At 36.1% G+C, this 14070-nt stretch overlaps 1 protein-coding gene across 1 annotated transcript in view; it reads left to right on the plus strand.

Moving 5' to 3' along the window:
• The window catches only part of KLHL1 (kelch like family member 1), a 362820-nt gene that overhangs the window by 323971 nt on the left and 24779 nt on the right, over positions 1–14070 (plus strand). Inside the window, exon 9 of the mRNA XM_077855417.1 lies at positions 11916–12128. Within this exon, the coding sequence (XP_077711543.1) occupies positions 11916–12128 (213 nt within the window). The remainder of the gene's footprint in view (positions 1–11915; positions 12129–14070) is intronic.

The raw sequence follows: 14070 nt of genomic DNA on the forward strand, positions 1-14070 counted from the left end.
TTACCAACTTCTTCAACAGCCACCCTATGCTCCAGCCAAACTGAATCGCTCAGATTACTGGAACATGCAGACATGGTCCACATACTTCTGTCCTTTCAGAGATTCATCTTTCTACTTCGATTTCTTTTCCATTGTCTTTTCTCAATAACTCCTGGCTGTGCATTGCTCACCAAGCACTTAGTTTCTCTCCTCAGATTTTTACCTGATCTTTGGATACTTCTGAAATCTCTCCAAAGTGACACAACTTCAGCCTAACACAACTCTGGTTCTCTATGTGCATTAAATTCCATGTGGCAAGATCAATACTAGGAGGATTCAGTTTATTGCACTTGAGAATAATAATGTCAGGAAGTACTAAAAATGCATTGAGATCTTCTTTTACCTAAGTAAAATGTAAATCATACAATTTATATTATTTTCCATCATCCAAAGCCTAGTTTATTCTGTACCATTCCATATACCTTTTTTTTTTTTTAACTTCACTCATTTAAAATTAATCTCTCCTTCTTTTGTGTCTCCAAGACACATGATTAATACTTTTCTCTGCCATTTGTCAAAATCTTATTTCAGGGGAACTTAGGTGCTTTTTCTTTGACAAATTCTATAGATGAATCACCTTCTCTCAAGAATTGGAAACCAGTACTTAATTCATTAAAAAAAAATTATAAACAGATACTGGCCATGGTGATATATCAAAGAAAACAGATCAAATCTGCCCTCAGAGAACTTACATTATATTTTAGAGAAATAGGAGACAGTAAAGGAAGAAAATGAAAAGTTGTAATAGGTCTAGTGTGGGAGCTGGCAAGGAAACATGGAGGGATGAAGGTAGTAGAGACCATTTCTGCCAGGAGTTAGGTCAGTGAATTCTACTAAGTTTTGGAATGTGGTTAATTGACCCAAATTACTGTGCATAATTACAAGTAGAGTTTTCTTCAGAAAATAAAATGGGCATGTTCTAATAAATAAAGATTGCTGTTTGCTATCAGACTTCCACACAAAACCTGCCTGCCAGCCATGTTACAATGTCAGCAACTCTCAAACTACATTTGCCACATGAATCAACATTCATAATAAGCAGGAACAAGAGCAATCATATAGCCTGTTGTAAGCTTACTGAAATTCTGCTCACTGTACTGTCAGATACCCTAAAAAGAACCTCTCAAGAAAAAGTTCAGTGAAGGGCAGATGCTGGAGTATTCTGACAGCAGTACTGACAAGACTTCTCTTGGGATTAGATTAAAGAGTTCTCTATCAATTGAGAAACTAAGAATCAGACAGAGTTCTGGATCCAGGGAGTTGCTTCAAAGGTTTTATATAGCAGGGGTTGTCGAATTCTTATATTTTTATTATGCAAGGGAAGGGATGTCTGAACATATTTTCTGAGTAACAATACTCAGTGAAAATTATATTTAATATCACAGACTTACTCAGCAAAACCTTCAAATATGGAGACAATGGTATTGGAAGCACTTTCTGCAACAAACTAAAAGTGTAACTTCTCTGAGCTGCAGACTACTATCAGCAGCTGCAATGTTTTACCCAGGCTTTTTGCTTTTGCCTTAAAATTTTCCTAACCTTCAGAAGGGTAGATTTGAGGCTTGCCCTCCTGTCTCCTTGTTTGGCTGCCTCTGGAATAGACCTTTGCTTTTCTGCATATGCCAAGTCTTGGTGACTGTCATGGCTGCACATGGGGCAGAAGAACTTGGGTTCAGTCACAAGCTTGGTGAGCTGGGCCGGAGCTCTTTGCCATGGTTTGTAGGTCCCCAGCTGCCAACAGGAGTCTGGTGATGAGTCTCAGCAGCAGCCTAGACTCTGTCCTAAGAACCATCCCAGCGAGTGGGGGTAGGGGGATCCCTACTGTACCAAGGAAATGGTTTTGGTTTCAGTTTGCACAGACATCTCTTAATGAATATTTCCTGTGCAACTGCAGGTGAATTTACTCTTTCCTTCCTCCCGTTTAGTTTCACTTAGATTCTTCCAACCATTTGGCTGCCTCTGAATATGGGGTTTTGGATCTCTTGACTTCCTTTTCTTGCTTAAGAAAGGCTGTCTAGGAAGCCATTTGGTTCAGCAGGTGACTTTTAGGGAGGAACCATAGCTCACAGAGATATTCTGAGCTTCATTTGGTTTGTTTATTGCTGCAGCATATGGTAAAAAAAACAGCCTTATTCTCCCTGGAGAAGGGAGAATGACAGTTTGATCCCTGCATGCAGCCCTTCCGGCTGTCTTCTCCAAGACTTAACAGTCTGGTGGTTTTGGGGGGTTCGTTTTTGGTTTTTGTTTTGTTTTGTTTTGTTTTGTTTTGTTTTCAACACTGCTTGGCTACAACATTTATTAGACTCCAGAGAAAATGGCCAATTAACCACTCATTAATTGTGTACCAAATAAATTAGATTTGTGTGGTAAGGGACGCCTGGGTGGCTCAGCAATTGAGTGTCTGCCTTCAGCCCAGGACATGATCCTGGAGTTCCAGGGATCAAGTCTTACATCAGGCTCCCTGCATGGAGCCAGCTTCATTCTCTGTCTGTGTCTCTATCTGTGTGTGTGTGTGTGTGTGTGTGTGTGTGTGTGTGTGTGTCTCATGAATAAATAAATAAAATCTTTAAAAAAATATGTGGTAAAAGGGAGCTATTTGGAAAATGGACTTTAACATGCTGCTTACATCTTGTTTGTATACTTGTATATATCTCCACGTATATTGAGAATGTGACCTATTTTCTCTACTTCTGGATGGCATTGCTAAAATTAATTTGTAAAGGAATTCTATTTATTCAATTTAAAGGTAAGTAATTACACCTATGATCTGGGAAAATAGTATTAAAGCTAAATCAATTTAAGGTTGTTTTAATTAAAATGGACATATTTTTAGAATTATCAGCATTACATGTGAAATTTTTATTCTGCTTCTGCTTACTGAAAGTTAAGTAAGCTCATGTTATCTCCATTGCAAAATTTGTCAGAAAAGAAAAAACAAAACAAAACAACTTGGACTTTAATGCCTCATGAAGTTTTATGGGTAATCTAAAAAAAATAAACAGATGTAAGTAATTTTAATAAATGTAATTAAGACTACTGGAAATAAGAGACAATCATGTATGCAAGGGAAATGAGACTGGTTATTTAAAGAGGGAAAACTTATGACAAAATCTGAGTGTAAAAAGGGTAGCTCTAGAAGGTTTTTGAGAAGGAAACTTTTGGAAAGGAATTTTGTATGTGGTCCTGGCTCACTAAGATTATGGAGATTAGTATGTAAAGTAGTTTATTAGAGAAAAGAAGGAAGTGTAAGAAAGCAAGTTTGGGCAGAAGTTGAGCAAGGATACAGTATCACCAGAAGCCTTAACTAATTCTCTGAGGAGTTCCAAAACTTGGATTACCCTTCAGAACTATCCTAAATTCAGGCAAAAGGGCCGGACTTTGATAATAGTCATAAGATGTGACCACCTGGGCAGAGGGCATGCCCTTGGCCAGGCAGCTGTCTTCAGTCAGGGTGATCCCTGATGGCCACTGAGAGCTGAGGACTGTTGGCAGCATTCCTACAGCTCAGAATCCTTCATTCCTGATAGAGATTCTGGTCAGCACATCCCAGCATCTAGCACAAGAACTCAGATTCATGCAATGCCCTGGATGACCTTGTCTCAATCAGTATATATCAACATGGGAGATGACAAGAAGGAATAAAGGAGGAAATGCATACATTTTTTAAAAATCCATTCTGTTGGAATAAAGGAGTTTTAATATCAGAAGTGCACTAGTATAAAATTGGAATTTGATTTTTCTGTTAAGACGATTATTAAATCTTAATTATTGCTCTAAAATGTAAACAAAGGTTTTTCTTTAATCTGCCTTGAAAAAATAAATTTCTATATTTCTGTCTTTATGAAGTCTTTCATTACTTCAAGTTGAATCTTCTCAATATTAAAAGAGCTAAGTTTGTTAACATCTAGTAACCCTCTGCATTTATCTTTAGAATCTCTTATTGCCACCGTGGCTAAATAGATAATCATTAAGTTTTGTGATGATCTGTAATCTTATTTAAGCATGTGCTTAAAACCTCCTGATATTTCACAAACTTCCCAAAATTCAACTTCTAATGAAGTGCTTTGGATTATTTAGGCTTATTTCTTTGGAAATATGGGAAGCATTGTCAGATAAGTGATGATAATTCTTCTTAAGTTTTATTATATGGTTGAATGTTATAACTGTTCCAGAAATTATACAAAATCCCTAAGGTTTTGATACATTCTGGTATAACTGTCATCACTTGCAATTTTAATTATTAAAATGTTGTATGTCACAGAATTCCCTTGTCAATTCCACTGTAATGACAAATAAGGGTCTCTGTTACCTTTAAGATCACAAAACAAAACTACATTTTTAGAATTAATGGAAAAACTTTATTCAAAGAGACTCTTATTTAGAACATGGCTGGTTTTCTAATGTTTGCTTTTCCAGAACAAGGGTATCTATTACTTACAGAAATTTGGAAAGTATTTCTTTTTTTTTTTTTTTTAAGATTTTATTTATTCATTCATGAGAGACACAGAGAGAGAGAGAGGCAGAGACACACAGGTAGAAGAAGAAGCAGGCTCCCTGCAAGCAGCCCCTTGTGGGACTTGATCCCAGATCCCAGGATCACACCCTGACCCAAAGGCAGATGCTCAACTGCTGAGCCACCCAGGTGTCCCAGGAAATGTTTCTTTATAAACAAATATGAAACATTTATCTTTTCTCCCATGATCCTTCCAGAATTCAAAAATTCTTAGTGTGTATTCTTATATTTTCATGACAATGTATTTATTTGCATAAATTCAATAAGAATCTGGGCTTCTTGTGACAGGACACAATTGGAAACCCTAGTTATTTTAGCAAGGCTTTGACTTGACAGTCATTTTTGAAGGAGATATTCATAGACTCAGATATGACCATATAGTTTTAAGGAACTAAGGTTGCCTTTATGTAGCCAATGGAGCCCCTTGGAAAAATTCTTCTGGTATTTTGTTTACAAGATTCCTAGCTGCCTTATCAGAGGAATAAAGATAATCACTTCCTGGTAGATACAGAAACCTCAGGCTATTTGGGGGACTTGTAGAAGACCTAAATCTACAGGTATTGCTGAAAAAGCCTGATAGCAATTATTTGGCTTGGCTTCTTAGCCTTGAGAGACTGAAATTCCTTATGAAAATTTCCAGTAAAGCAGACAAAAAACAAATAAATAAATAAATAGAAAGAAAGAAAGAAAGAAAGAAAGAAAGAAAGAAAGAAAAGAAAAGAAAGAAAAGAAAAGAAGAAAAGAAAAGAAAAAAAAGAAACGAAACGAAACGAAACGAAAAGAGGAAAAATAAAGAAAACTATATGGTCAATCACTATTCTTATTGTGCTTATGTAAATAATGTAGGCAAGTGTGTTAAAATTTGACTTATTTTACAAATAAATTAATTTTAATTTGGCTAACTTTGGAAATGAGGGTGATTGTAGAATGAAATTAGGTTTCAGTAACATGACTTTGTGGATATTCTAGCTCAGATAGCTGTCTTTGAGTGTAAAAAACTGGACTGGATCCTGAATTCTTCTGGTCTTCTTAAATATCTCATAAAACTCTCCAAACTAATGTTTCTGATTTTTTACCATCCTCTTGACTTGGAATGGCCAAGAACTAAAACTGCTCTTTTTTTCTCCTGAAGCCCTGGAAACTGATACTAAACAACTTAAGGTAAACTTCAGAGAAAAATTCCCACACGGTCCATGTTTAGATGAACTTCATGCCTATTGCTCTGCAGGACACTCAGGAAGTTCATCAAAGACATACAAATCACTGAATAAGTTTATTTTAGCCATCCCAATTTGATGGATCTTCCATTGGAAAGTCTAGACACTGAGATATTTATGGATGGAACAGTTTTATGGATCAAAGACAATGAAGAGCTGAACTCAGCAGTGACCCATCAGCTATTGTCCACTGATGAAGGCACACAAATTATACTGCTTGATAGCCCAAGGGAATAGTTAGGCAGATTAAGTTGCCGAGTTGGCAGTCCATCCAAAAATTCCAAAACCAATCTCTGTAATGATTTTAGTACCAGACACAGATGTAACTAAGTAACAACCCCGATATTCCTCAGGGGACCTCAGGAGAGCTAAGGAATGGGGTTTGGACACCATGCTGGCATTCAGAACAACTGTAAATATACTTAATCCTTATCCTAGAACATTTAATGGAAGAAATAATTAACCAAATTTACCAAAGCATCTATTATGTGTGAAATGCTACTCTTCAATGGATCCAGAAGTATACTGCGGGTCCTTGTCTTCAGAGAATTGTTCAAAAATGTGACACTGTGCTAAAAACAATCCTAAGACTGAGCTCTTACCAGCTTTAAAAGTGTAAACAACTTAGAGGCACTGAACCTGGAGAAGGCTGGCAAGTAGGCTTTACCATGATGCCAGAAATAACAGGTAATTTTTAATACTTGCTAATGTTTGTAGACTCCTATACAAGCTGGTTTGAAGCCTTTCCATGACCTTCAAAAGTTATCAAAACAGTTTTAAGCAAAATCATTCCCAGGTTTGGATAGCCACTAACAATTTAGAGCAACAGTAGAGCAGCATTTGTGGCAAAAGTCACACAAGCAATGTCCAGTGCCTTGGGCATTCAATGAAAATTAGACATTTTCTCGAGACCTTACCCAGCTGTGGGGAGGGGGAGAACTTTGGCAAAGATATGTCAAGAAACCAGCTGAACTTGGGAAAAAGTTTCTTGGGTTAGAGTAGCTCCTAGAAGTAGGTTTGGATTAAGGCCCTATGAAATGTTATGTGGAAGACTCTTTCTACACTTTCATGACTTAGGAGTCTGTGATGGTGCTTACATTAGGGAATTAGATATTATCAGGTACATTCAATACAGCAAGTTGATGTACCCCACAGATATGCCCTTAAGCCTCCGGAATCCTAAAGACCTGGAAGATTCAAGACCTAGAAGAGCAAGCACCCAGAGTGCCAGCTCTGAGCTTGTTGAACAAGACCTTATGAGGCACTGGTGACTGCCCGTTCCTTAGTGAAACTACAAGGAATTAAGCCATGGACTCATCACACTCAAATGACAAGAATCTATAGGTTGCCTACACCTAATCAGCAAGTAGAACATTGAAAAGAAACCCTGGTTGGACTAGCACAACTCTGATGGACCTGAAACTACTATTTAGGAGAACTAGTCTGAAGAAATCAAGTACAACAAGCTACTTGGTTACAACAAATGTCCCCTAAGGCCCTAGATAAAATATAGTGATAATCAAAGTACAAAGCTTTGTATTCATGCAGAATGCTGGGCTTCAGCCTGGAACTAAACATGCCATTCCTCCAGCCACAATCTTCCCTCCATTTCAGCAGAAATAAATAAATGAGCCATCATCCCAATTCCCTCAAGAATGAGGAATGATCAAAAGACAGTGGGGACTGAAGCCAGTAACCAAAAATTTAATGGGATTACTCTCAGCTGCAATTTTTAACCATGTTTTTTTCATTTGCCTTTGAATTTCCCTTATTCTACTCCTTCAGAAGGGTGGACTTGAGGCTTGCTGTCCTGTCTCCTCATTTGACTACCTCTAGAATAAACCCTTCCCTTGCTGCATACTTCATGTTTCAGTGATGGCCTTTGCTACACATCCGGCAGTTGAACTTGAGTTCGGTTATAGCCATACTAAAGTATGCACTATTGATAAAGTATGGAAAGTATTAAATAAATTTACCTAAGTAATACAGATAATAAATAATGTTAATTTTGTGGAAAAAGACAAAGTAGGATCAGAAGAGACTTTCTAGTAGAGATACATCTGAATTGATTGAGAGATGAATGAGAATTACCTAGTGTATATAGGAAAAAGGTATCTAAGGTAGGATGCACAATGGCACACAGGGATAGAAAAGATCCAGCACTATGTCAGAAACTTCTTCTTTTTTATGATTTTATTTATTTATTGGTGAGAGACAGAGAGAGAGGCAGAGATATAGGCAGAGAGAGAAGCAGGATCCCTGTGAGGAGCCTGACATGGGACTCAATCCCAGGACCCCAGGATCATGACCTGAACCAAAAGCAGACGTTCAACCCCTGAGCCACCCAGGTGTCCCTGTGTCAGAAACTTCTGTTTCCAAATACTCCTTTTTCTATGAAATATAAATACCCAATATTTAGCATATGGCCACCTAAAATAAAAACAACATATTCTAGCACCTTATCAATTAGTTGTTACCATGGACTACATTTGCTCTATGGTATATCAGAAGTGAGATGTGCAACTTTTCAAAATATGGATTATTCAGTTTTATTTATTTGAGTATAATTGATACACAATGTTACATTAGTTTCCCAGCATACAAGGTAATTACTTAACTTCTCTGTATGTTATCTTATGCTCACCACAAGTGTAGCCACCATCTGTCACCTTACAACACTATTACATTATCATTGACTATATTCCATATGCTGTGCCTTTTATTCTCATGACTTATGTTATAACCAAAAGCCTGTGTCTCCCACTCCCCTTCACCAATTTTGCCCCCACCCCTTTCCCTCCGGCAACCCTGTTTGTTCTCTATATTTATAGAGAACTGTTTTGTTTGTTTGTTTGTTTGTTTTATTAACATGTGGAATCTAAAAAAAATCCAGAAAATAAATTCTTACAGGGTGCACTCCTTCCACTTTTCCTTTGTCCTGCTGTTTGAACTGTGGTTGTGATAGCTAGGGGTCCCTTAGGCCTTCAGGACCAGAGATTTTGCAGAGAAGTCTACAATGGAGTTTTAGTGTTACTGTACATTTCATGAGTAAGAAATGCTGGCAACTTTTTTACACTGTTCTGTAAGGATATTTGTAAATCAAAGAGCTAGGAAGAAAGAGACAGTGTCTTTCTTTAGGGCAGAGAGCGAGTTTGTTTCTTGACCAGAATAAGAAAGATCATGTCTCCATTCAGAGCAAAATTGGGCAGGTCTGTGGGTAGGCTTCTTTAAAGAATTAGCATTTCCTCAGTTTAACATTCTTCAGATGTGAGAAAGGCCAAGCCCCTGCATGAGCAATATTTACTTGAACCTCTGTTACCCTACTGGGCCTTGGGGTGGAGGGTGGACAACAAGAACCAATGTGAACTTGAAGTTCAGCAATTATTCTCCGACCTAGAAGTCTTGTGTCTTCCTCCAGCATCTATAAATGATAGGCTAATTTCTTAGATTTCAAATAGTAAAAACATTTTCAGTTCCTCACAGTTCTGACAAAGGGTCCTATTCTACAGATGACATGCTTTAAAGTGGAAAATAGCCTGGGTCTCAGGCTAGCCCTTTTCAACACATTTGAACCCACATCCTAGCTAATACAGGATTTTTTTCTTGAAACTGCTATATTTTATTTACTAGAATATGGAATATGAAATATATGACACTCACTTAGATGGGAACCTGACAACTAGGTCTCAAAACACTGAGACCTGGTCACTAAACTTTAGGTAAAATTCATCTGTGCGCTGAATAAACACACAAGTTAGGGAAAGTCTTAGTGAAGACTCAGATTCTTGCCTTTCTCGCCAAAATTCAGAAGAGTTCACTTAAATCTGGGATCGTTCCAATCACATGTTATTCATAGCAAACCAAACTATGAACCTGATGATTCCTAAGAACGTTATTTCTCTGTCCTTTCCTCATTGCCTCAAAATGAAATCCCAGCTCTGCAGCATGGCATTCATCAAGCCTCGTGTTCATCTACCAGCCACATCTCTCCTTTCGCCTCCTCCATAAACCTCCCTCATCAGTATGACATACCTGCCACTCTTTATTTGTCACCTGCTGTGACCTTTCATGCACCTTGTCTTTATGCATAATGTTTTCCCTGTATGTAATGCTTTCCCCCTATTTCTTCACCTTACAAATTTCCACTCATCTTTCAACTCTAAGTTAAAATGTCATGTTTCCTTTCTTGCTGCAAAACCGTCAGCTGCCACTTCCTATCTTGTCAAAGCATTTACTTCTAGCATCAGATTCTTCTCTGCTCCTCAGATTCTCAACATCTAATTTGTCATTGTAGTGAAGGAAAGCAGGGAATCAACCTAAATTATGATTAAATAGCTTATGAAGGGAGATCTGAGAAGATAATCATCCATGAAGTTATGTGCATACATTCTAGCATTGATTCTAACTGCTTGAGAGTATATTGTTTCTATCCCTTGGTTATTTTTATAACTTTAATGATAATTATAGCAATTGTTATTATTATTTATTTTTCCATTTTAATTCTTAGTCACTCAGCAAGTTTATGTTTCAAAATAAGTGGATTAGAGATAATGTTAGCTGATAGCATATATTTGTAAAGCACATAATTTTCAAAAGCTTTCAAGTATTAAAATATATCTATTAAACACTAGATTCATAAAGCAGTCCAAAAGACACTATTATGTTTTACACAAGTTATAATTTTCTAATTTCTTTTTCAAACCTCATTTTTTGGGAAAAAGTCAGTGCATTTACTCTTGTCAAGTAATTTTGCCTTAATATTAATCAATATATTAAAATTATGGTAATTTCATTGTTCATCTGTAGACTTTATAATACTAAAAGGGACATGTATTAAATGAAAGAAACCACTGATAACATGCCTAGGCTTTCATAAGTAATTTATAAAATAATAGCTACCATAAATCAAACATTTATTTTACAAAAGGGGCTGTCAAATATTATGTCATTTTTATCAAGGCATTACATAATTTTTTTATAATCCTTGTGTCACTGGATTTTATTAAGGGAGGGTTCACACAGAAGAAAGAGACTTAATGAATAGTGGTTTGTAATGTACATAATTATATTAAAGAAGTAATTGATATTGTAACTTGTGAACTTCGTAGGAATATTTAGTTTCCAAATAAAAGGTTAGACTAATAATCTTAGTATTTGACTTATAAGCAATATAATTATCATTAGTTTCTATATACATTTAGCTATATACTTATATCTTAGTATTTTAAATAGTGTTAGAAAAAGAAAATATGTGATATATTACACAAAAATACTCTATTAACAATGCTGGGTTCAGATAAATCAATCCTGTACTTTATCAGTGTAATATGTATAAATAAAAGAGCAGCTTGCAGTCAACAATTCCTTTATGACAATAGAAAGAGGATACTTTTCTCATATATAAATTACGTACCAGGGACTGTGTAAGATGCCTTATGTGAAGATACCTACTCAATAAGTAAAATTTCTGCAAAAAATATTTAAATTTTAATAATATACCTCATTATTATAACACACTTTGAGTTAAATCTTTATAAAAAAATAAAGCTCAGATTTCATGAAGTGTTTAGGATCATAAAAACTTCACAATGAATACTTCGTTTCTGGGTGCTTCTATAAAGTTAAACTACCCACTCCTTGTCCTTTAAAATGTTCGTATTGGTTAATTTCAATACACAGAAGACTGAGATCTGCCAGAGAATTGAGTAGCCAAGAAGCATTACAATCGTAAAGGGCACACTTGGGCAATCAGAAACTTTTGTCATGCCAAGAATTAAGGGGAACACAAGTAGCTTTTAAAAAAATGTCTCTAGGATTTGAAATCAGTTTAAAGATTATATTTTAGAATTACTAAAGAATATTAGAGTATGGATTTGCACATCTAAGACCTGCATGATCTTATATACTAAATAATAATGTCTTCTTATGCATTTACGTCAACTTAATACTATACTTTTCAGTTTCTATTTACCAATATATTAATCGCAATGTCCACTGGTAAAGAAAAAAATACACAGCTACTAATCTTATTAGAACACATCTGAGACTCATATGGTGATAGACAATTTATTTTTAAAGGCCTTCTTTTCTACACTTTGTCATTCAGACTGTAGTATTAAATCCTGTCTTTCTAATTGTTTTTTTAGGTTATATTCTGTTGGAGGTCGTGATGGAAGTTCCTGTTTGAGTTCAATGGAATATTATGACCCTCATACAAATAAGTGGAACATGTGTGCTCCAATGTGTAAAAGGAGAGGGGGTGTTGGAGTGGCTACATGCGATGGTTTTCTCTATGCAGTAGGAGGTCATGATGCTCCTGCTTCCAATCACTGTTCCCGGTTACTAGATTATGTAGAAAGGTAAGATCCAAGGTCACAGCCATAGTGAGAGAAATAATGTAAATTATACTGATGCCTAATTCAAATAATTAGAAAGACTGCATAATTTAGGAATGGTAAATTCTGCTTTTTAAATCTCTTTCTGTTTGTCTCTTTCTGATCCTTCCTTCCCATATACATATATGAACAACACTTCCATTCTTCTTCTTTTTTAAATGTCAATTCCAGCATAATTAACATACAGCGTTATATTAGTTTCAAGTGTACAATACAGTAATTCAACAATTCTATATATTACTCAGTCCTTATCATGATAAGTTTACTCTTTATTTTTTTCTTTTAGAGAAGAGGAGTGGGGAGGAACAGAGGGAGAGGCAGAGAGAGAATCTTAAGCATGTTTCATATCCAGCACAGAGCACGACACAGGGTTCAATCTCACAACTCTAAGATCATGATGGGAGCTGAAATTAAGAGTCAGCTGCTAACTGACTGAGCCACCTAGGTGTCCCCAGGACAAGTGTACTGTTAATCCCCTTCCCTTATTTCACCCCTCCACTTCCCCCTGGTAACCATCTTTTTGTTCTCTATAGATAAGAGTTTGATTTTTTTTATTCACCTCTTTATTTCCTTTGTTTTGTGTCTTAAATTCTAGAGTGAAATTGTATGGTATTTGTCTTTCTCTGACTCAGTCATTTTACTTAGCATGATACTCTTCAGCGCCATCCATGCTGCTGCAAATGGCAAAATTTCACTCTTTTTATGGCTGAATAATAATCCAAATGTGTATATATATATATATATATCCCATATCTTCTTTATTCATTCATCTATTGAGGGACACTTGGGCTGCTTCCATAATTTGGCTATTGTAAATAGTGCTACATTAATAGTAGGGATGAATATGTCTTTTTGAATTAGTGTTTTTGTATTCTTTGGGTAAATACCCACTAGTGTGATTACTGGATCACTTGGTAGTTCTATTTTTTCCACATCCTTGCCAACATTGTTGTTTCTTGTGTTATTTAAGCTGTTCTGACAGGTGTGAAGTGATATCTCATTGTGATTTTGATTTGCATTTCCCTGAGGATGACTGATGTTGAGTATTGTTTCATGTCTCTTGGTCATCTGTAGGTCTTCTTTGGAAAGATGTCTGTTCCTGCCTTCTGATTATTTTTCATCTGGATTTTTTTTTTTTGGTGTTGAGTTTTATAAGGTCTTTATATATTTTGGATACTAACCCTTTATTGGATGTCATTTGCAAATATCATCTCCCATTCAGTAGGTTTAGATCCTTCAGTTTTGTTGATGGTTTCCCTTGCTGTGCAGAATCTTTTTATTTTGATGTAGGCCCAATAGTTTATTTTTGCTTTTGTTTCCCTTTATTCAGGAGACATAACTAGAAAAATGTTGGTACAATCAATGTCAGAGAAGTTGCTGCCTGTATTCTCTTCTAGGAATTTTTTATGGTTCAGTTCTCATATGTAGGTCCTTAATCTATTTTGAGTTTATTTTTGTGTAAAGTGTAAGGAAGGGGTCCAGTTTCATTCTTCTGCATGTAGCTGTCTTGTTTTCTTGACACCATTTGTTGAAGGCACTATCCTTTTCCCAATGTATATTCTTGCCTCTTTTGTCAAAGATTAACTGACCATATAATTGTGGGTTTATTTCTGGCCCTACTTGAATTCTTTCTTGTTTTATAATTCCTTTCCTTCCTGCCTTTTTCCTCTTTCCTTCTCTCTTTCCTTTCCTCTTTTCCTCTTCTCTTTTCCTACTGAAAGAGGGAAGAAGGGAGGGAAGGAGGAAAATAACTTCAAAACTCTCTGTGACTTAATACAATAATTTTCTTCTTACTAACACTACATGTCCATGACAGATCCATGATATCATTGCTTTGTTACTCAGAATGGCATAGAAGCTATAATATAAGCACTGCACTGGTTCCTAAAGATTCCACATGCCAGAA

The sequence above is a fragment of the Canis aureus genome, chromosome 17 (genome assembly GCF_053574225.1).
Source record: "Canis aureus isolate CA01 chromosome 17, VMU_Caureus_v.1.0, whole genome shotgun sequence".
Classification (NCBI taxonomy): domain Eukaryota; kingdom Metazoa; phylum Chordata; class Mammalia; order Carnivora; family Canidae; genus Canis; species Canis aureus.